The 24,999-nt window shown below is 39.4% G+C and overlaps 1 protein-coding gene across 1 annotated transcript; it reads left to right on the top strand.

Moving 5' to 3' along the window:
• The first annotated feature begins 1,481 nt into the window (after window positions 1–1,481).
• slc10a7 (solute carrier family 10 member 7) lies at window positions 1,482–24,982 on the top strand. Its single transcript, XM_067445498.1, has 12 exons — window positions 1,482–1,654; window positions 2,323–2,405; window positions 2,483–2,619; window positions 16,777–16,852; window positions 17,635–17,673; window positions 17,810–17,845; window positions 18,511–18,594; window positions 18,714–18,879; window positions 22,975–23,026; window positions 23,211–23,284; window positions 23,445–23,590; window positions 24,455–24,982. The coding sequence occupies exons 1-12, from the start codon at window positions 1,555–1,557 to the stop codon at window positions 24,470–24,472; spliced, it is 1,011 nt and encodes a 336-aa protein (XP_067301599.1). The 5' UTR covers window positions 1,482–1,554; the 3' UTR covers window positions 24,473–24,982.
• Window positions 24,983–24,999: the final 17 nt, after the last annotated feature.

Here is a 24,999-nt window from a genome sequence, read left to right as displayed (position 1 = left end):
TTCTGTTATCCGGGAGTGACGCACGATGACTTGTAGCTAAGATGGTGACAACCAGCTCGTCTACTTTATGCTTCAGAACGGCTCATTGGAATCCTATGGGTGATGTCACGGACACTATGTCCATATATTTTTTCCAGTCTATGGTTTAGGGTTAGTTGTGGGGGAGGGGTTAGGATTAGAGGTGGGGTTAGGATTAGGATTAGGCAATCAGGTAGGGATTTCAACGAGGGGGTAATAATTTGGCAGGGGGTCGAAATTCGGCACAACACCTGTTGCAATGTTCTTCCGCAAGAAGCATACAGTTCTGTTACGCAAAAAGTTACGGACTGCAGCTTTAAAGGTGCCATGTGTAAAAATTGAGGTAAAAATATCCAAAAAAATGGCCTACACGCATCAAAAGAATGAGAAGTAATAAGGGCGATGATGTCATTAAAAAAATGTCAAGTTATAGTGCTGCAGAGATGTCAACCTTAATTAGCAGTAGCATTACTAGCCCCGGCCCGTCAGGTATCGTAATACCAGTCTCGGCCATTGGAGGCGGTATGCGGGAAACATAACCACCAGCCAACCTGGCGTACTTGAACCTGATGTCAATCGTGTGGAAAGTACAGCCCACTACTTCATTTCAGTTCAGGGAAGAGAGTGGACGAATGGCCGAAGCCCTTGGCCCCCTAAATGTATCTGATATGATAAAAATAGCTGTTTTTACCTGACCGGAAAAGCGGAAGTGTGCCCAGCGACTGTGTTCCATCCCGTCATAATAAAAGTCCCGGTACTCGCGAGCCGTTTCGAATAGGCACCCCCAAGTGGACGAAAAGTTGCATAGTGCACCTTTAAAGTAAACATTTTAGCTGAAAACGTTTGTGAAACCGTGATAAAGAGTTGATTGGGTGTTAATTGAGTTGATTGTTGAACAGTTAACTGGAGCCATTGACTTCCATAGTATTTTTTTTTCCTACTATGGAAGTCAACGGCTTCAGTTAACTGACTGGTTACTGACATTCTTCAATAATCTTCCCTTGTGTTCAGCTGTAGAAAGAAATTCATACAGGTTTGAAACAACTAGAGGGTGAGTAAAGGATGACAGAATTTTCATTTTAAAGTGAACTATCCCTTTAATGTGAGCATACACTGAGCAAACCTTGAATAATTAAAAATGTTAAATGAAGCAAATATTTTTGTATGTACAATCTCACTCTTTTGACCATTTTTCGACGATTCAATTAAACCATGAGCAATACGAGATATTTTTTATTGGTGATGTTTTAAACGTTATTTTTAACGCAATATTTTAATGCAATACTTTTCAAAGTAACTTTCCCCATCACTGGTCTTGACGCTAGAAATGTTTTAGAATCAACACACAAAAAAGTCTCCGTTGATCCACAAAAGAAAACAGATTTTCATTAGTATTTATCTAGCTGTAGTAGCCTAGTGAAAATAAGCGAGTGCGCGCTGATAGCAGTCGTTACGGTAGCGCATATGTGTCCGGAAGAGCGAGGAGCGACGGACACTGAGCTCGTCGGTTTTAGTTGCGCGTCGGTTTGATGGGCGATGGGTCTGATCGCTCGCGTGCGGAGAGAATGGTTTATCATCGGTATAGTGCTCGTTATCTCGTGCGCAAAGCTCGCGCCGTCCGTGGGAGTGAAAGGAGGTAAGAACGATCAAACACACACCTGGAAACATTTCTGCCCATACACACTTTAAAACCAGCTAATGCACCAATAATACACAAATCGCTATAAGGAAACGATCGGGATATGCACGAATATGACACAACAAGTGGTGTGATCGATGATTAATAATTTGTACATTGATATTAATGAAAGTTATTTTTATCAGGGATGGTGTCACGTATTGCATAGTTTTCTGCGTATAGAGAGAAACATAACGATAAAGTTGATCAGCATAGTGTCATTATCGATGGGGTTTGATTGTCGTTTTTACTGTAATTGTCACTGTGACACGTTGCAACACCCGGATCTGAATCCTGCATGGGTGGAGAGTTGCTTTAAAGTTTGTTTTTCCTGTTTATACTGGCGTGAGGACATTGACTGTTGCCTTGACAAAGACTTAAACACATTTGAAGTTGGAGGTCTGATAGCCCATAGATGGATAACGTTTTGACTTAGAGTACAGTAACTGTACCATGATACAAATGTTTACATTATGGTACTGAATTATTACCATGTTTGTATTTATTCATACCTATCTAAATTACCATTACACTAGTGTCATTATCCTAGTGTCCCAAAACACATCACAATCACAGTTCCTTATGCTATTATTTCCCCATGATCATTTAACTCTGTTCTCTTGCAGGTCCTCTTCGGCCAGAAATCACCATCACCTATGTTGCAGTATCTGTTATTTTCTTTAACAGCGGCTTGTCCCTGAAAACGGAGGTATGAGTGCTACCTGTTTTTGTTGTGCTTTTCATAGATTTGTTTAAAACTGATTTCTAGTTTGCTCTGTTTTTCAGGAGCTCGCGAGTGCGTTATTGCACGTAAAGTTGCATTTGTTCGTCCAGACGTTTACACTAGTGTTTTTCCCCATCGCCATTTGGCTGCTTCTCAAAGTTCTGGCCCTGACGGCGATCAACGAATGGCTTCTCAGAGGGTGAGTGCTCATATTTTCAGACCTCCCCTCTCATACACAATCGCCCTCTCTACCTGCTCAAGGCTTGGCTGAATGAAGTCTCTGTCGCTGGGGTTGTGCCGTGGGTAACTGGATCTCAGAGGGCTTCTGTGTTGGCGCTTTAGGTTATTTTCCAGCAAGAGAGTCTCCCTGTTCACCTGCAACCTCTACACGTCCTTTCACAGACAGAAAATACAGTTCATGTTTTTATAACGTTGAAGATTATGAGTTACTATTGTTGTACCGTTAGCTCCAGCGGCCTTGCTCAGCTCCTGCTCTGCTTCACATTACAGTAACGTTAATAACCGCATCCAACATGATTTCTGCCCGAGTCCTGTCCGCAAAAATTACATAGTGCAGCTTTAACTGAAGCCAATCACTGGAAACACACCACACCTGGATTCTTAATCCAAGGGTATAATAATTACTTAAATTTAGTGTTGTCAAAAGTACCAACCACGATACCAAATCGCTACTGAAATGTTAACAATGTGACACTTTGAGCGCTGTTGAGCGGAATCGGAAACACCTCTGACTGGTCATTGTGCTCACGCACTCATCAAATATGTCTGTGATTGGCTACTACGATCAGCGCTTCACCAGCATGTTGTAAAAATACATCAATGATGCATTTCACGGAGCACTTGCAGAGATAGACACGGAGCGGTTGAATGCAGGAGTCTATAAGCCTACCGGTCTGCTGTTCGACGCCAGCTTGTGCTTTCAAACGCTCCCACTTTCAAAGACTTCCGTGTTCTTTCAAACCGCTGCCTTGTATTGATCACTTTGACCGCGACTCTGGAAGACTTGGAGTTAAGCTTTTCTCTGAGAAAAGAACAAAGAAAGGCACTGAAGTCATTCTTAAGAAGGGAAGATGTGTTTGGAGTTTTGCCGACTGGATACGGCGAATGTTTAATCTATCAGCGAGCTCTGCTTCACCTTCGTTGCTCTGGTTGGTTGTAGCGCTATCCTATCGCGTGCAGAGGGAGTTTGAAAGACAACCGTTTATCCGCCCCTCGGATTGAGCTGTCAATGGTGAGTTTCCAGACCAAACATCTTGATGTGGGTCAGGCTTGTCAGGCTAGTGTTATCCTGTATCACTTACAAAATTCTTCTGCTTACTTTTAAGTCACTCAATGGTCCTGCTACCGCCTATCTCTCTGACTTACTTTCTCCTTATATTCCCCCTCAAACTCTCCGCTCGTCTGGCTGTGACCTCCTCTGCGAGCGGAGATTTAGTTTATCATCTATGGGTGGCAGGTCTTTCTTTGTTACAGCCCCTAAACTATGGAACTCTCTCCCCCTGCCTCTCAGGACAACATCCACGTTACCTGAATTGAAATGTAAACTCAAAACACATTTGTTTAATCAGTATTATCAGGCATGAAAATGGTAACTTGACATAACACAATCAAATGATAACTAACTCGCTACCAATAATCTGCTTCTAACTGCCCACCATGCTGTCTGTAATATCCGTCTTTCATTGGGAAATGTAATCGCGCATGCAAGAAATCTGATCGATTGCCACAGGAATGCAGAGCAGTCTATACAAATCCTGTTGTCATCGGTGTGCTATGAATTCTGGGATAGGTAGGCTGCGAATGGTTCACCTGCTGAACCCTTCCTTTGCCTGAGAAACGGAGGGCGCGTTTTGAAGTCGCTTTGAAATTGTGGCAGCCTTTATGGTGCCGCTGTGGCTCATTCAGCCTTCGAATGCGACCTTCATTTTGGGAGACAGCTTACATTTGTCATGATCCGTCCTGGCTCCCACCTGGCTCCCACCTGCACACACTCCGCCATCATTCCCCTTCATCAGCTCAACTCAAAGCTTTCTGTTCCTGTCAGTTTGCTGTCTGCACTGTAAAAACTAATTTGTTCAGTTTACTTAATTAAATTGTGCAAACTCGTTGCCTTAATTCGATTAAGTAAGCATTGCTTAATTCCATTAAGTTGTTCTTACTTAAACCGTTTAAGTTTTGTCAACTTAATTCTGTCTGTGATCTGAGGAACCGTGCTCCCAGAGTGCATAGCGGCACTAATAAAATAATTGCTTCATTTGACTAATTTTGGCTTTATTTTACCATTTGTCTTTTGTCAGTATAACCCAAATAACGACAACAAATACAATTGTAAAGGTCTTATTAATAATTTAAAAAAATCCTTGTTAACATTGTTGTGTTTTGCATGCTTAATGTGTGACTCACGCATGGTCAACTGCTATTGTCACAGATATAGGAGGATTATGTCAACCCAATTAACAGTTTATGCCATAAATATTAGCAAAACAGTTTAATAATATCATTAATTGACATGAAATATAGTTATATGTTCTGGGTCTGAAATTGTCATCATAGGTGCATGTCCACTGTGAGAGACATAATCTAAAAATCCAAAAAAAGTCAGGTTTCTGGCCTGTTGCTGAGAAACACAGAGTTTGAGCTCCCTCCAAAGATTCTCTATTGGGTTTAGGTCTGGAGACGGGCTAGGCCACGCCAGAACCTTGATATGCTTCTTACAGAGCCACTCCTTGGTTATCCTGGCTGTGTGCTTTGTGTCATTGTCATGTTGGAAGACCCAGCCTCGACCCATCTTCAATGCACTAACTGAGGGAAGGAGGTTGTTCCCCAAAATCTTGCAATACATGGTCCCAGTCATCCTTTCCTTAATGCAGTGCAGAAATGTCCAGAAATGTGCTCATGTCCCATGTGCAGAAAAACCCCTAAAGCATGATGCTACCACCCCCATGCTTCACAGTAGGGATGGTGTTTTTGGGATGGTAGTCATCATTCTTCTTCCTCCAAACACGTTTAGTGGAATTATGACCAAATATTTCCATTTTGGTCTCATCTGACCACATGACTTTCTCCCATGACTCCTCTGGATCATCCAAATGGTCATTGGCAAACTTAAGACGGGCCTGGACGTGTGCTGGTTTAAGCAGGGGAACCTTCCGTGTCATGATTTCAAACCATGACGTCTTAGGCCGGGGACACACTGCAAGCGTGTCGTGAGCATCTCTGCTGCGTGGCGTGTCCGTTTTTATTTCGGCTCTCATGTTAACCGGTTAGAGCTTGCATACTGCCTGCGTCACACGCGCGGCTCACACGCCGTTCGAGCCGCGCAGAAAACACGTGCACGCTTCAAATAGAAGAGACGCCTATTTTTCAAGTGACACGCGAGCGTTTTGGAAGCGTTTCCAGGCAAAATATAATAGGAAAAGATGTTTATATATCATTTTGACTAATACATATTAATAAATGACATTTTCATGTTTGACAGTCTGTAGGTTAACATAAATGCAGATATAGGCCTAATTGTAATAATAAAAAACAACATAATTATCGATTTTGAAATATTAAACCTGTTAATACAGAACAAAATGTTCTGTAGCCTATTTTGCCGTCAATACCATATATATGTATGGTCAATAGGCTACTGTCGACTAGACAAAAGAGAACTGGAGCGCTGCTGGAATCCCTTTCACCCTATGGTGCTCTTGGAAGGGTTAAATGTAGAAAACAAATTTGGAAAAAATCCAAGTCCAGGCACTCAATAGGATGCAAAAAGTAAAAAAGCCTTTAATGGTAGGGCTAAAACATTAAAACACCAACGCGTATCGGCCCATAGGCCTTCATCAGGGTGTTGGTAACAAACAGACAGGATCAAGCACTACTTAAAGTTGCATTGGTTTCAGGTGTGCTACTCTGGCACTTGCAACACAACTATTTGCCACTAGAGGCAATAGTTCGGATACTGGCTAATGTCAAAAGTTAAACCATACAAATACAAGGAAAAATAAGAGATCTCCAAGTGGTAAAAATAGGAGTGACACCAATACAAACATCTTGTGTACTCTATACAGTTATGTCCCCAAAGTCAATAAATGTGAATAGGCTAGTTACCCATCTTACTTCTGAATTCAATTGTCAAGATAGTTCTAAAACAACAAAAGAAAAATGTTATGGGCATTACAGTACATTAAAAGAATAGTAAACATTCACGGACAACAATACACTGCCCCTATAGAGACACAACCATTACAAAAAAGGTTACAAAAAAGGTGAGAGGTCAAACTCTTCATTGAGACCTGGATGACTGGTGGCCCTCAAGGAATAGATCCAATATGTCTCCCTTTGTTTAAGGCGTTTGATAATATCCCCACCCCTGGCATCAAGGCGAATAGCCTCAATGCCCACTACTCTTAGGGTCGAATCACTCCCATGTTTTGCATCTATATAATGTTTGGCCATTGGATAGTTCATATTTCCAGTCCGAATGGCATATCTATGTTCAGATACCCTGTCTCTTAGTCTCCTTTTAGTTAGGCCTATGTAAAAACAGCCGCAAGTACACTCTAAACGATAAACAACATGGGTAGTATTGCAATTTATAAAACTATTAATAGTGTAGGTCTTATTGCTAAAAACATCCAAAAATTTGTCAGTTTTAGCAATATTCTCACAATAATTACAATTACCACAAGGGAAGTTACCCTTGGGTTGACGAAGCCAAGTTTCACGTTTAGGAGCAGGGAGGTAACTTCTTACTAACTTGTCTTTAAGTGTGGGGGCCCTCCTAAAGCTGATCCCAGGGGGTTCCGTGAATATTTCCCGTAAAGTCGGGTCACATTCAATAATGTTCCAGTTTTTCTTTATAATGTGTTTAATCTGGACAGCCTCCTTGCTGTAACGAGTGACAAAATAGGGTTTCTGTGTTGATACTCTTTTGGGTCTAGACTGAAGCAGGCTCTTCCTTTCAAGTGATTGGGCTCGATTATGAGCTTGAACGAGAGTTTGTGTTTGATAACCTCTTTGTCGAAAACGCTGCTGCATATCCATAGATTGATACTGGAAATCCTGATCTAAATCACATATACGCCTTAGTCTCTGGATCTGTCCAAAAGGTATGTTATCAATGAGCCATGAGGGATGAAAACTATTAGCATGCAATAAGGTATTACGATCTGTTGCCTTTCTAAAGATAGATGTATGTAAGAATCCCTCATTATCTTTTGAGATCCGTAGATCCAGAAAGTTAATAGCGTGTAAATCATAGTCCAGACTAAATTTTAGGTTCTCATTTAAGGTATTTACATATACATGGAAGTCTAAAAGTTCTTTTTCTGAGCCTGAGAACATCAAAATCACATCGTCAATGTATCTACCCCACCACAAGACTTTATCTTTAAAAGGGTTAACTTGGGAAAATATATAGCGCTCCTCCCATAAGCCTAGAAAAAGATTGGCATAATTGGGAGCAAAACAAGCACCCATTGCAGTCCCCTTTTCTTGTCTATACAATTTGTCTTGAAAGAGAAAGATATTGTTCTTTAAAGTCCACTCAGTAAGTTGCACTATAAAGTCACTGGGAGGCATCAAATGTTCAGGTCTAGATGAGAGATAGTGTTTTAAAGCCTCTAGACCCTCATCATGTACAATATTGCTGTATAAAGACTCCACATCCATTGTAGCCATAATACAAGAGCCTATATTACCTATTTGTTCAATTTTCTTTAAAACCTGTGTAGTATCTTGAATGTAAGAAGGTAAATCTGCCACAAATGGCTTGATAAAATAATCCACAAACTTGGAAGCAGGTTCTGTTATGGAATCATTCCCGCTAATTATCGGTCTGCCAGGTGGATTTTCCAGATCCTTGTGGACTTTGGGAGCATATAAAAAGACGAATAACGTGGGTGTTGACAAAGCAAAAACTCATATTCTTTCTTAGTAATCCAATTACGTAATTTTGCCTCATTAAGCAATTGCTCCAGTTCTCTTCTTATAGTGTCCATTGGGTTGGATGAGGGCTTTGAGTAATACTGAGTGTTGTCTGGTTGGCGAAGAGCTTCACTTATATACTTCTTCTTGTCCCACTTATATACTTCAGGTAGACCATTCGACACCAAAGTGGACCTCTTTCGATTCTATAGAAGTCTACATTTGAAGGCCTGGTACTCTCAGAACGCACAGGGTTCAGCTACCTACTCAACCACCACGGTAAACTCTTCTTTTCGGCCTAAGTCTACTTTTTCACCCTGCACCACGAATCCCATTTTGACTACTTTCACCAAAAAGGTGTCCTATGAAGTAGAAAAGCTTTACAGTAAACAAAAAAAGATCTCCCAGTATAACCTCACACAAAATGAATCTCAAGCACTTAAGTGGCTTTCGGAGAGGGATGATATAATCATAAAAAGTGCTGATAAGGGTGGTGCTGTCTGTGTGTGGGACAAGAAGAAGTATATAAGTGAAGCTCTTCGCCAACTAGACAACACTCAGTATTACTCAAAGCCCTCATCCAACCCAATGGACACTATAAGAAGAGAACTGGAGCAATTGCTTAATGAGGCAAAATTACGTAATTGGATTACTAAGAAAGAATATGAGTTTTTGCTTTGTCAACACCCACGTTATTCGTCTTTTTATATGCTCCCCAAAGTCCACAAGGATCTGGAAAATCCACCTGGCAGACCGATAATTAGCGGGAATGATTCCATAACAGAACCTGCTTCCAAGTTTGTGGATTATTTTATCAAGCCATTTGTGGCAGATTTACCTTCTTACATTCAAGATACTACACAGGTTTTAAAGAAAATTGAACAAATAGGTAATATAGGCTCTTGTATTATGGCTACAATGGATGTGGAGTCTTTATACAGCAATATTGTACATGATGAGGGTCTAGAGGCTTTAAAACACTATCTCTCATCTAGACCTGAACATTTGATGCCTCCCAGTGACTTTATAGTGCAACTTACTGAGTGGACTTTAAAGAACAATATCTTTCTCTTTCAAGACAAATTGTATAGACAAGAAAAGGGGACTGCAATGGGTGCTTGTTTTGCTCCCAATTATGCCAATCTTTTTCTAGGCTTATGGGAGGAGCGCTATATATTTTCCCAAGTTAACCCTTTTAAAGATAAAGTCTTGTGGTGGGGTAGATACATTGACGATGTGATTTTGATGTTCTCAGGCTCAGAAAAAGAACTTTTAGACTTCCATGTATATGTAAATACCTTAAATGAGAACCTAAAATTTAGTCTGGACTATGATTTACACGCTATTAACTTTCTGGATCTACGGATCTCAAAAGATAATGAGGGATTCTTACATACATCTATCTTTAGAAAGGCAACAGATCGTAATACCTTATTGCATGCTAATAGTTTTCATCCCTCATGGCTCATTGATAACATACCTTTTGGACAGATCCAGAGACTAAGGCGTATATGTGATTTAGATCAGGATTTCCAGTATCAATCTATGGATATGCAGCAGCGTTTTCGACAAAGAGGTTATCAAACACAAACTCTCGTTCAAGCTCATAATCGAGCCCAATCACTTGAAAGGAAGAGCCTGCTTCAGTCTAGACCCAAAAGAGTATCAACACAGAAACCCTATTTTGTCACTCGTTACAGCAAGGAGGCTGTCCAGATTAAACACATTATAAAGAAAAACTGGAACATTATTGAATGTGACCCGACTTTACGGGAAATATTCACGGAACCCCCTGGGATCAGCTTTAGGAGGGCCCCCACACTTAAAGACAAGTTAGTAAGAAGTTACCTCCCTGCTCCTAAACGTGAAACTTGGCTTCGTCAACCCAAGGGTAACTTCCCTTGTGGTAATTGTAATTATTGTGAGAATATTGCTAAAACTGACAAATTTTTGGATGTTTTTAGCAATAAGACCTACACTATTAATAGTTTTATAAATTGCAATACTACCCATGTTGTTTATCGTTTAGAGTGTACTTGCGGCTGTTTTTACATAGGCCTAACTAAAAGGAGACTAAGAGACAGGGTATCTGAACATAGATATGCCATTCGGACTGGAAATATGAACTATCCAATGGCCAAACATTATATAGATGCAAAACATGGGAGTGATTCGACCCTAAGAGTAGTGGGCATTGAGGCTATTCGCCTTGATGCCAGGGGTGGGGATATTATCAAACGCCTTAAACAAAGGGAGACATATTGGATCTATTCCTTGAGGGCCACCAGTCATCCAGGTCTCAATGAAGAGTTTGACCTCTCACCTTTTTTGTAACCTTTTTTGTAATGGTTGTGTCTCTATAGGGGCAGTGTATTGTTGTCCGTGAATGTTTACTATTCTTTTAATGTACTGTAATGCCCATAACATTTTTCTTTTGTTGTTTTAGAACTATCTTGACAATTGAATTCAGAAGTAAGATGGGTAACTAGCCTATTCACATTTATTGACTTTGGGGACATAACTGTATAGAGTACACAAGATGTTTGTATTGGTGTCACTCCTATTTTTACCACTTGGAGATCTCTTATTTTTCCTTGTATTTGTATGGTTTAACTTTTGACATTAGCCAGTATCCGAACTATTGCCTCTAGTGGCAAATAGTTGTGTTGCAAGTGCCAGAGTAGCACACCTGAAACCAATGCAACTTTAAGTAGTGCTTGATCCTGTCTGTTTGTTACCAACACCCTGATGAAGGCCTATAGGCTACTGTCGACGTTGTCTTTGCTGTATCAATAGGCAATATATTTATATTTAACATGAAGTATAGGGCTTCCCTGTACATTAATAGCAGCAGCAGCGCCGCGTCAGACACGCTTCTGGTGTGCAAAGAAAGAGAAAACGCCAGGCAGCCGCCCCGCGGATGACACGCAACAGAAACGCCACGCTCACGCCATGCTTGCGGTGTCTCCAGCCTTAGTGTATTACCAACAGTAACCTTGGAAACGGTGGTCCCAGCTCTTTTCAGGTCATTGACCAGCTCCTCCCGTGTAGTTCTGGGCTGATTTCTCACCTTTCTTAGGATCATTGAGACCCCATGAGGTGAGATCTTGCATTGAGCCCCAGTCCAAGAGAGATTGACAGTCATGTTTAGCTTCTTCCATTTTCTAATGATTGCTCCAACAGTGGACCTTTTTTCACCAAGCTGCTTAGCAATTTCCCCGTAGCCCTTTCCAGCCTTGTGGAGGTGTACAATTTTGTCTCTAGTGTCTTTGGACAGCTCTTTGGTCTTGGCCATGTTAGTAGTTGGATTCTTACTGATTGTATGGGGTGGACAGGTGTCTTTATGCAGCTAACAACCTCAAACAGGAGCATCTAATTTAGGATAATAAATGGAGTGGAGGTGGATATTTTAAAGGCAGACTAACAGGTCTTTGAGGGTCAGAATTCTAGCTGATAGACAGGTGTTCAAATACTTATTTGCAGCTGTATCGTACAAATAAATAGTTAATAAATCATATATTGTGATTTCTGGATTTTTTAGATTATGTCTCTCACAGTGGACATGCCCCTACGGTGACAATTTCAGACCCCTCCATGATTTCTAAGTGGGAGAACTTGCAAAATAGCAGGGTGTTCAAATACTTATTTTCCTCACTCTATATCTCATATATTACTCCCCTTCCTTTGAAATCAGATTTCTTGTTGCATCGCTGCAATAATAGGAAGAATATTTAAATAATATGGATGAAGTTCCAAGTGCCCAACCGAAGGCAACATCACTAATCACAATTATGGTGAGAGGAAGTGGAGGAAATGAGTCAAAAGTGTAGTCTTTGTGCAGTGCTGACCTTCTGAACATTGCACTGTGAAAGTTCAGTAAAGAGGAACTTACTTACTATTTCGATTTCGATAAACACGTTCTGTCTGTGCTGGGGAAATGGGGAACAAACAGCAAAACAGCTGCGTCTCTGAGCAAAAGTGTTTTATTCCTCAAATAATCAGTTTGAATGAATCAGATAAGTAAATTATTTAAATGGTGAATTAATTATAGTAGTAATTATACTATAGTAATTTTTTACTAGCTATTAAAGGTGCACTATGTAACATTTTTTTCAGTTAAGTATCCAAAAACCACTAGGCTAGTATTATTTATTTTGTTCAGTTGAGTTCTTACAATATCCCAAATGTTTCCAACTATTTGTAAATCGTAAGAAAATTGCCTTCTTTACCAAGCGGGATGTGTGAGGGATTCACCTGTCTGTAGCATCTGCGGTTACTCTCGGTTTCTGTACCAAGAGGAAGTGCTTTAGTCTCAATGAGGAGTCAACAAGTGTCACAACAGCCGCTGAGTCATAGCTTCAAAAAGGTCAAAAAATCCTTTTAAACACACTCTGATGTGTCTAATTATACACAGAGCTGCGTTAGCTAATACTCATGACAGGAAAAGAGAAAATGTTGCCGGTGACTGTGGCATAATGAAGTCCCGTAGTTCACGAGGTGTGTGTATCGTTCATCTCTTCAACACTCGCTCCTGCTTTGCTTCACACTACAGAAACAAGGGCTCGCAATATTCATCAAAATCCCGGGTAGCCCTTCAGACAGGCACCTTCGAGAGTTTGGTTGCCCGAACACATTTAAACTAGCCTGAATCATTTTTTTTATAATTCTTTTTAGATAAATGGACAGGAGTCGAAATATCAATCAAAAACAAAAACGTGTATTTGGTTCTTAGAGAGCTAAGATTTCTATGAATTTCTATCCTGACCGTTCTTATTTTGGATAAGCAGAACTGAAATACCATGTTCCTCTTAACGTTTTCACACGCACAAGTGTCATTGTTTTCACTATTGTCCCAGATACACATGCAGTCTCTTTCATTCAGCAACAACAACAACAAAACAACAACATATATATATATACAGTCCCTGACAAAAGTCTTGTCGCTTATCTATTTTCTAGAAATACCTGATATTAACCTGACTTTTAATTAATTCATTGGTGTTAGAAATAGCTCATATGAAAAGCTAAAACCCTCCCAAATGATGTTTAATGCACTGAAATAAATAATTTTCACAGAAAAAATATTTATCATTTAATCAAGACAGAAAGGTCAAATTTTGGCAAGACAAACGTTTTGTCGCCTGTACAGAAATTGAACAAATTTACTGCAAATACAAAAATATGTCAGCAAATTAAGTTGTGGTGCTGTGAGATCCAAATTTAATATCTTGTATGACTTCCATGAGCTTGAAGGACTGCATCCATGCGGTTTGGCAAGGATTCATACAATTTATTGATGAAGTCATCAGGAATAGCTAAGAAAGCAGTCTTGCATGCCTCCCAGAGCTCATCAATATTCTTTGGTTTCGTCTTCCATGCGTCCTCTTTCATCCTACCCCACATATGCTCAATGATGTTCATGTCTGGTGACTGGGCTGGCCAATCCTGGAGCATCTTGATCTTCTTCGCCTTGAGGAACTTTGATGTGGAGATGGAAGTATGCGATGGAGCACCGTCCTGCTGCAGAATTTGGCCTCTTTTATGGTTGGGAATATAAGAGGTAGCTAAGATTTCTTGGTATTTTAGACTATTGATGTTGCCTTCCACCCTGCAGATCTCTCGTACACCCCCATACTGGATGTAACCCCAAACCATGATTTTTCCGCCACCAAACTTCACTGTTTTCTGGGTGAATCTCGGATCCATTCGGGCTCCAGTAGGTCTCCTGCAATATATGTGGCGACTGTGGTGTAATTCAACAGAAGATTAATCTGAAAAATCCACCTTCTGCCACTTTTCCTGCGTTCATCCTTTTAGCAGGCTGTGGGCCTTGGCAAATGCCACACGGTTTTTCAATTGTCTTTTGTTTAGTGCTGGCTTCTGGGCACTGATTCGACCATGGAGGCCATTTCGAGACAGAATCCGACAAACTGTTCTGGTTGACACAGGGACTTCAGGTGACCAGGTCTCGTGGAGCTCTGCTGCAGTGGTAAATGGGCTGGCCTTGGATTTTCGAGCCAACAAACGGTCCTCTTGAGCAGTTGTCTTGCGGGGTCTGCCTGACCTGGGCTTGTCAAAAACGTCTCCAGTCTCTTCAAATCTTTTTTTTATCCTCTGTACTTGACGCTGAGACACATTGAAGGTGTCTGCCACATCAGCAGCGGATCTGTTCTTCAGCCTCTTGATAATCAAAACTTTAGTCTCAGGGTGAATCTTAGGCATGTTTGCAGAGGTCTAGTTGCAGTTGATGTGAAGGTCTAGTGTACTGGGGTTCTTTTTATACACACTTGAGACCTAATTGATCCATTATTAGTCACAGGTGAAGCTCATATGACAAGGCGACAACACTTATGTCTTTGCAAAAATTGACTCAATGGGCTTTGTGTGAATATTAGAATACTTTTTGAAAGTTTAGTTTTTCACTGAAACATTATCACAAAAGCTGGTGGGATTAAAATGAGCCATTTCTTGTAAAAAAATCTTGATTAGAAATATATTTCAGCGGCACTTTAGGTCAATTTGTTCACAAGCGACAAGACTTTTGTCAGGGACTGTATATATATATATATATATATATATATATATATATATATATATATATATATATATATATATATATATATATATATATATATATATATATATATATATATATATATATAGTATATATTAGTGCTGGGGAAAAAGTAAGTGTGAGATATATATATATGAAATAAATTATATATAGTATATACACATGCAAACGTTTTTTTGGCAAAATGACATTTCCTTAATAAACACCATATTAAAAGGTCACTGTTTACATCACTGCAGCTACACACACACACACACACACACACACACACACACACACACTATATTTTTCTAAATATTTTCATCCCAAGCTGAAACTGAATATGCTTTATTATTAGCTTACTGTCATATACACACCGGTTTTCACAGAGTTGCCTAAGTTTTTAAATTAAAGTTTTAAATTAATATTTCATGAAGGTACCTGTGTTTTTTAAAATAATGACCACTAGGAGGTGTTCTAGGCATACGTTTTCCAGTAACACTTTACAATACGGGTGCACTAATATGCAGTGTACAGTTGTTTTAGTACGTTTGATTTTAGTACGTTTGTAAATCATAATGATTAATTAAAGCAGACAACTGGATGTTGAAATGCATGGCTTAAATAACACACTAATTTAAATGATTACGTAATATATGTTATTAAAGGAAATAATACTTTGACACATTTAATTAATAGCAATTCATATGTTATTTAATATATTAATCATATTGAATGTTCATTAGTTGCTGATGCAGTAATCATTAATAAATGTTTAGTTCTTCATAAGTCAGACATTAACTCACAATGTTTAATGTCAGAACTTGTTGACATTTTCTGGTGAAAATTCTTTAGTTTATACTCCAAGACGTAGAATCTGTTTCTATAGTATCCATAATATAATAATAAACTGAAAATTGCTGCATTTCTACGACGTGCTACGATGAAATGATTTCTTATTTGGTTTCCCCGCCTGTGCGGCCGGATGCCAGAACATCAGCTGTCCATCATCAAGTAAATCTTTTCATAAAGCTTGTGTTCTGGTTTTTAACAAAAATGTGCTTAATAAGAGTATTTTATTACCATGTTTGATAATAAACCAGAATGGAGATCATTGTGTAAGCAGTTTTTAGGTCAAAACGGTTGCAGACAGTGACAAACATTGTGAAAGTACTGCTTTTATTTCAGGTTTAAATCCTGATGTCAACACAGAATTGCCCTTTTAGTCAAAGAGAGAAACGGCATGTTTATGTTAAATGGGTTGTTTCAGACTGAAAAGAGTTTATTGTATAATTTATTTGATAGTTTTACTGAATCTTTAGTTGTATTTATTGTTGAAAGCGAAAGAGGTTTATTTCTGTCAGTGTTTAAATGCTATTAAAGGTTAAGCAAAGTTAGCAATTTGTATGAGTAGAAAAAATAAAATGGTTGCAGATGAATATTAATACTCTGTTTTTTAGCCACAGCAAAATCCAGAATATTCATCGATTTTTAGAGTTCCTGGGAAGACATTATCACGTTTGAAACAAAATGGTGTCAGAATTCATTTCAAATGTGACTTTGTGCACCTGTTATTAATTGGAACATTTTTTTTTTGTATTTGGTTTGTTTTCTTTGTGGTATAAAAGGTGAATGTTGACTTGTTGAACTGTTTCATGTGAAAATTTGTAATAGTCGTAAATCTTCACTATTTTCTCTCTCTCTCTCTCTCTCTCTCGCTCTCTCGCTCTCTCGCTCTCTCGCTCTCTCGCTCTCGCTCTCGCTCTCTCTCTCTCTCTCTCTCTCTCTCTCTCTCTCTCTCTCTCTCTCTCTCTCTCTCTCTCTCTCTCTCTCTCTCTCTCTCTCTCTCTCTCTCTCTCTCAGGTTGCAGACGGTTGCATGTATGCCTCCTCCTGTTTCCTCCGCTGTTATCCTCACTAAAGCTGTTGGAGGAAATGAGGTAAAATTTTAAATTTAACATGACATTTAAAATGATATTCTTCAAAACAATCACTACTTTACAAACACATTCTTCACTACTTTACAAACACTCTTTACAAACACATTCTTCACTACTTTACAAACACTCTTTACAAACACATTCTTCACAACTTTACAAACACTCTTTACAAACACATTCTTCACTACTTTACAAACACTCTTTACGAACACACTTTACGAACACACTTTACAAACACTCTTAACAAACACTCTTTACGAACACACTTTACAAACACATTCTTCACAACTTTACAAACACTCTTTACAAACACATTCTTTACAACTTTACAAACACTCTTTACAAACACATTCTTCACTCTTTACAAACACTCTTTACAAACACTTTTTACAAATGCATTCTTCACAACTTTACAAACACTCTTTACAAACACTCTTTACATTCACTACTATACAAACACATTCTTCACAACATTCACTACTTTACAAACACATTCTTCACAACATTCACTACTTTACAAACACATTTCTCCATAAGAATAACACTGTTACAAAAACACGATCGTATCTATCACAACTTTACATATTTTTCATCAACTTTACAAATGGATCGCACTACAAAATATTGACCATTGTTATAATCATAATCACACTTTTATACAAAATAAATCATAACTTTTTACAACAATCACAACATTTGGTGAAGATCATTGTTAAACATCAAAATCAACATTCATTATTTAGTATTTGTTGTAAAAGTGTATATATCTGTTTTCTTTACAGGCTGCAGCCATTTTCAATTCTGCATTTGGGAGCTTTTTGGTAAGTGTGATAATGCAGAGAGAAAAAGAAATGAGAGGATGGGGAATGGAGCAGAAAAGAGAGGAATAGGCAAACAAAAGAAAACAGAATTAAAAGCATAATGTGAAAGAGTGTGGTTTGTCTGTCCTGTCTGCAGGGGATTGTGGTCACTCCTCTTCTGCTGCTGGTGTTTGTGAGTAAAACTCCTCTTTATTAGTCTTGAGTTCAGTGTGGATGTGCTGGACAACGAGACTGTTATATGGGTGGGACTGTGTTATTATTATTATTATTATTTTATATGTACTTTTGAGTTAAATATGAGAAGTGAAAACTGGGTTTGATGGAAATAGCAAGTTTGACAAAAAGGTTTGATTATGTGGAAATCTGTGGATTTCTTGAGTAAGAAAATCAGGGAATAGTGATTGAAATGGATGTTATGAACGAGTTTGAGAAAGAAATGAATGAGATGTGATGTAATTAAGATGGGACATGTATGTAGACTGTAAACTGAAGGATGTTTAATGTAGAGGCTGAATGAAATTGGATGGATCCTTCTGTTTATTTATTTTGTTGTTTACTTTTTATTTCAGACCACTGTATTTGACCCTTTTATGTTATTTTTAATTCTCTTTACAGCTGATTTAATTATCATTGTTTTTATTTTGAATTCTTACACATGGTTTTCTTATTTCTCATGCATATGTAATCACTATTTTAATTAATTTCTATGTAAAGCACTTTGAATTGCCATTGGGTATGAAATGTGCTATACGAATAAACTTGCCTTGCCTATAATGGTTTTTACTGTGTGTGTGTGTGTGTGTGTGTGTGTGTGTGTGTGTGTGTGTGTGTGTGTAGCTGGGCTCCTCGTCTTCTGTCCCATTCTCCTCCATCTTCTCGCAGCTCTTCATGACGGTCGTCGTCCCGCTCATAGTTGGACAGGTGAGTGTGTGTGTTGATTTGTTAAATCTAATTTCACATGTGAAAAAAGGCGAATGGCGTCTGTAAGGGCAAAGATTAGGAGTGTTAATCTGAGATATGAAGGTGTTTTGTGTGTGCAGGTGTGCAGGAGGTTCCTGAGGGAGTGTCTGGACCGCCGGAAGCCTCCGTTCGGGACGGTGAGCAGCGTCGTTCTGCTCATGATAATCTACACCACCTTCTGCGACACCTTCTCCAACCCCAACATAGAGCTGGACCATCTGAGCCTGCTGCTCGTCGTCTTCATCAGTGAGTGTGTCATTAACCTCTAAGGTTTACATACGATGTTGTGAGTTGGAACATTTCATCCCATGTGTTTAAGAGAACAAAAGCATCACTACCTGGGAATTTGCCACAAAACATCAGAAATAAAAATGTAATTGGGCACGTTTTCCCTCCATTATAATTGAGTTGTTCTCTTGCATTCGGATGCTGATGTTTGGGAACGCAATTGCGCAAGACACTTCTGGAGGGAATTAAACCAAATCACTTTGACTCCGGTGACTAAACCAACATTTGAGATGCTGCGATGCGATTGGTCTGCTGATTAGTCCAGTTATCCAATCACAGCCTCTGTTGAGGCAAAGTCATATGTTTATGTGTTGTGCATTAAATCATTCAGTACATTTGTTTTATCGTAGTTTATGGGCATTTCTTTATCGGGGAAAAAAAGTTTTCAACAAGTTTTCAAAAGCACAACATGGCGTTTCCATTCTTGCAATAATTTTCCAGAAGTATGTGTGACTGTACAGTTGACTGTACAGCCGGTTAAAGGTGCACAATGTAGGATTTTTGCAGTAAAATATCCAGAAACCACTAGGCCAGTCTTATTATATTTTGTTCAGTTGAGTACTTTCAATATCCCAAATGTTTCCAACTATTTGTAAATATTAAGAAAGTTGCTATTTTAACTAAGGACCGGGACACGTCAGCATAGCGTTTGAGCGAGTCGCCTGTAGGGTTGGGCATCGAGAACCGGTTCTAACTTGGAACCGTTTAAAAAATAACGATTCCATTGGAATTGTTTAGAAAATTTATTTTCGGTTCCGATCTTCGGTTCCAAGCGCGCAAGTTTTGGTTTCCATGGCCACCTGATTTCCGGTGCTTGCGCGCCCGCTTGATCTTTTAGTCATGGAAGCCCGGTAAGCGGCTCTGAAGTGTGGATTTATTTCACTTTTAAAAGCCTGGGTCGGCACAGTGCAACTAGTGTTGTCAAAAATATCGATACTGAAATATCTGAAAAGATATAGCCTGCTCAGCTTACACAATCGATCCCAGCTGCTCTCCACTCCTCTCTGACCGACAGCGAGTTGACACGCAGCCGCATATTCTCATTCAGCCGGTTAACCTCTGAACACGACGGACGCGCGTTCTGCTGGACTTTTCCTTACGACAGCGTGTTAGTGTGTGTGATCGGTCTGAATTTCGCGCGGGATTGCACATAATTTTACGAATCCCCGCAGATTTCAAGCTCACATCTGAAGCGCACACACACACATAGTCTACCGTAATAAAGCCGCCCCTGACATACAAGTGCAAATATTTGCTTCTTTTTCCAGCTTATTATTGGTCAAATACACTCAAACAAATTCTCAGTGCACATTTTGAACAGTATGTAAACACAGTCTTAAACTATTCGGGAAGAAATGAAGAATGAGTAACAGGAACAGTGTTCAGGATCAATGAGTGCGGCAGTTCTTAAAGGGACAGCAGTCATTTGTTATTCAAAGTCAAACTACAAAAAGACAAACGATCACACTGCTCTTGACGGATCAACTTGTGTAACTTTAGTGGTTTTATATGAAACTATTTCATTTTTTGCAAAAAACATTATCCAATGTTATTTTAAATTTATTTAGCCACTTTGCGTTTTTTTATTCAGTTTCTTACCTGAATGTTAGACCTACCTGAAAAAATAAAGCAGTCTATTTCATTTATATCTTTTATTCTATTGTATTTATTTGTGCTATTTTTTGTAATATGTATCTTTGTTTATTCAATTTACCATTCAAAATCAAGCTTACTTGTGCTGTGTGTAAAAAATACATTGAGTTAACAAATATTTGTGAGATAATTTTAATAGTAATTGATCAATGTTTATATATGAGAAAAAGCTTAAAAGCTTTATCATATAAAGTGATCTCTTCAGAAGAAATGTTTGATTGCCTAGACTTTCAAAAGACAGACAAAAAATATATATATATATAAAAAATATCAAATTGACAGTATATGCAGCGTTTTCCCCCCGTGGTATTGAAAATAGCATTGAATATCGATGTGACATGTTTTGACTCCACCCCTCAAAGAATCGGAATCGAGAATCGAAAAGAACCGGAATCGAAAGTGAGAATCGGAATCGGAATCAGAATCGTTCAAATCAAAACGATGCCCAACCCTAGTCGCCTGTCAATCGTGTCATATCTGCGCTACCCTCGGTTTTATTCTGTAGGAGCGCTTTACTCTTAGCAGTGTGAACGTCACAGCAGCGCCGAGCGAACGCACAGAGTAACGTCATAACATCATTTTAAACACACTTAAATGTATCTAATATGATAAAAAGAGCTGCGTTACCTTATAATCATGACCAGAAAAAGCAGAAGTTCGGGCGCCCGGTGACTGTGTCCCATCCCATCATAATAAAAGTCCCGGTACTCGCGAGCTGTGTGCTTATGTAACAATCGCTCCAGCGGCCGTGCTCAGCTCCACAACACTCGGTCCTGCTCTGCTTTACACTACAGTAACGTTAATAACCAATCGCTCCAGCGGTCCTGCTCTGCTTCACTACAGTAACGTTAATAACCAATCGCTCCAGCGGCCGTGCTCAGCTCCACAACACTCGGTCCTGCTCTGCTTTACACTACAGTAACGTTAATAACCAATCGCTCCAGCGGCCGTGCTCAGCTCCTCAACACTCGGTCCTGCTCTGCTTCTCTACAGTAACGTTAATAACCAATCGCTCCAGCGGCCGTGCTCAGCTCCTCAACACTCGGTCCTGCTCTGCTTCACTACAGTAACGTTAATAACCAATCGCTCCAGCGGCCGTGCTCAGCTCCTCAACACTCGGTCCTGCTCTGCTTCACTACAGTAACGTTAATAACCAATCGCTCCAGCGGCCGTGCTCAGCTCCTCGACACTCGGTCCTGCTCTGCTTCACTACAGTAACGTTAATAACCAATCGCTCCAGCGGCCGTGCTCAGCTCCTCAACACTCGGTCCTGCTCTGCTTCACTACAGTAACGTTAATAACCAATCGCTCCAGCGGCCGTGCTCAGCTCCTCAACACTCGGTCCTGCTCTGCTTCTCTACAGTAACGTTAATAACCAATCGCTCCAGCGGCCGTGCTCAGCTCCTCAACACTCGGTCCTGCTCTGCTTCACTACAGTAACGTTAATAACCAATCGCTCCAGCGGCCGTGCTCAGCTCCTCAACACTCGGTCCTGCTCTGCTTTACACCACAGTAACGTTAATAACCAATCGCTCCAGCGGCCGTGCTCAGCTCCTCAACACTCGGTCCTGCTCTGCTTCACTACAGTAACGTTAATAACCAATCGCTCCAGCGGCCGTGCTCAGCTCCTCAACACTCGGTCCTGCTCTGCTTCACTACAGTAACGTTAATAACTGCATCCACGAACATGATTTCTGCCTGAGTCCTATTTTCCACCGGCTGTGAGGTGAAGACCACATCTCCCAAGATACTGCGCTCACACTTGGCGTCATCAAACTACGCCTTTGTTTAGAATAGGCGACCTTCAGTGGACGGAAAGTTGCATAGTGCACCTTTAATGCGGTATACCAAATATAAACTTGCATATTAATATGGGACGAAAACATTGGTATGGTCATTTAAAACCTTTTAGCAGCTGCTTCCCCTAGTGGACGGTCTCATGTTTTTAAATATTTTAATATTGACAAAGCATTGTAGGAGAGGTTCCATATTTGGCCAGTGTTTGGTGATAGAATTGATATTGTGACAGGAATGTTTTCATTTGTGACTGGAGAAAGCATAAAACAAATCAAGTGTGTGTGGGTGTCTATTTTTTCAAAATCTCACAGAAAACTTCAGGTTTTGTGATTATAAACTTTACATTTGAACACAGCTTAGTTAGACACACACAACTTCTATAACTTGATAACACTCAAAAAAGAGACCAACTTATAAGTCATCAATTAATTACAACAATTATGTTAGGATGCAATTTTAATTTTAAGGTTGAATTTTCACATCTGTGCTCAAAAAGCGGGTGATAGGTTTTAATAGTTGATTGCAAGAAACTTTAACTGCACTCACTGTAATACTATAAAGGTATATCATTAATAATAATATTGTTTTTTTCCCCATTTTTAGTATTTTCCATTCAGTTGAGCTTCATGTCCCTGATATTTTTCCTGTCTACAAGGTGAGAAACACTCACGTTTCTGTGAACTTTTGACTTCTTCTATTGGTTTATTTCTATCCTGTAAACGTAACCCTCTTAAAAACTATTCTGCATTTTTAGGTTAAGACATAATCCTGACCCCCTTACTCTCTAATGTGTGACTATATAAAGTGTGTATATGTATCGTGTTTTGTGATGTTTGCAGGAAATCCTCAGGTTTCACTGCAGCCGATTCAGTTGCCATCATGTTTTGTGCGACTCATAAATCCCTCACTTTAGGTAAAACACACGCTTCTGTCTGGATAAGGCAAATATAATTTATTACTTACCTTCTGTAACTGAAAACACCGGTTTACTGTGTGTGTGTGTGTGTGTGTGTGTGTGTGTGTGTGTGTGTGTGTGTGTGTGTGTGTGTGTGTGTGTGTGTGTGTGTGTGTAGGCATCCCCATGCTGAAGATCGTGTTTGAGGGTTATGAGCATCTGTCTCTGATATCAGTGCCTCTGTTGATCTATCATCCCGCTCAGATCCTGCTGGGCAGCATCCTTCTGCCCTCCATTAAAACATGGATGAGCAGCAGACAGAAGGTAACACACACACACACACACAGAGCCCTTGCCCCTGCCCATCACAGGAAACATTCTGCATTTTTACATTTTCAAAAAAACATAATTTATTATGTTTATGAATGGATTTACATTAGGGGGACCACTGGCTGGTGATCTTAGGTTTTATTATCCTTTTTTGGTCCCCACAATGTAATATTAACAAGGACAAACACACACACACTCATACACACAAATGTAATTGTATAAACCAGAGAAAGTTCAAACATGACTTTCTCTGAGATTTAAAGTTGGAATTATAAAATTGTTAAAAAGCAAAGACATTTTCAGCTTTAATTTACTAAACTTAAACCCAAGCATGAACAAAACATTTTTATATACATTTAGAAAAAATCTATGTTTTTGTAAAGAGCCATTTAAGAGTATTTTATAATTTATATTCTGAGCATTTATTTTTTGTTGCACTTTAACACACTCTCTCACACACACACACACACACACACACACAAACACTCTTACCCACACACTCACGTGCAAACTCACACACACACACACACACACACACACACACACACACACACACACACACAGAGATCTAATTGTATAAACCAGAGAAAGTTCAAACATTACTTTCTTTGAGATTTAAAGTTAGAATTATAAAATTGTTAAAAAGCAAAGACATGTTCAGCTTTAATTTACTAAACCGGAACCCTAACCATAAACAAAACATTATTATTTATTAGAATTAAACTCAATGTTTTTGTAATGTTTTTGCACTTTAACTTTATTAACAGGATCAGCATAAAACAACAAAAATGTGATTTTCATACGTTGTCAATTCATGCTTTGTGGCTCTGTTTTGACCTCTTGATTTGCTTCCGTCAGACTCTCTCGCCCATATGAGCCCCACTGTGGACTGAAGCTGTGAAACACTTGGCTGAGCCAAACCAAACCCGACCAAACCCATCGAGACCAAACCAGACGAGAACAGGAGCTTTACTCGTCACACGTACAGTAACCAGAGATCAAGTGCCTTAAAGCGGCCCGCGGGACGTCCGACGGCAGGGACCGAAAGTGATTCCATGAGCTTTTTTAAACAGATACTCGAATGTATATGTATATTTTTATATGAATTGTGAAATCTTTTCTTACTCCAACAGCACTCAGACTTTTTTCAGATGGATTTGTGTTCGTTATTTAGACTTCCAGGGAGTTCTTTCATGTATTGGTGTGGCTTCATCGGGAGTATTTCTAAAGCAGTATAAACCGTTCAATGCACTGCTAACTTTCTTACCTGATGACGAGAGTGTTACTGAACCATTGGGCACTTGTTTTGGTGCAGTGAACTCAAAGATCAGCTGCTGACTGTGCCGTGTTACGTTACTGAGACAATAAACAGTGTCAGAAATCCTGTCTTGATGAGGTTGTGT

Source organism: Pseudorasbora parva, chromosome 6, assembly GCF_024679245.1.
Source record: "Pseudorasbora parva isolate DD20220531a chromosome 6, ASM2467924v1, whole genome shotgun sequence".
Lineage (NCBI taxonomy): Eukaryota > Metazoa > Chordata > Actinopteri > Cypriniformes > Gobionidae > Pseudorasbora > Pseudorasbora parva.
Note: the sequence above shows the minus strand (reverse complement) of the source record. Positions and strands in the feature narration are given on the sequence as shown.

Bases quoted from the DNA above. Each gene is read 5' to 3' on its own strand.
- slc10a7 (XM_067445498.1), top strand. From the start codon at position 1,555: ATGGGTCTGATCGCTCGCGTGCGGAGAGAATGGTTTATCATCGGTATA. The intron at 16,853-17,634 runs GTAAAATTTTAA...TTTTCTTTACAG, and splicing joins AAGCTGTTGGAGGAAATGAG to GCTGCAGCCATTTTCAATTC. The intron at 18,880-22,974 runs GTGAGTGTGTCA...CCCCATTTTTAG, and splicing joins GCTGCTCGTCGTCTTCATCA to TATTTTCCATTCAGTTGAGC.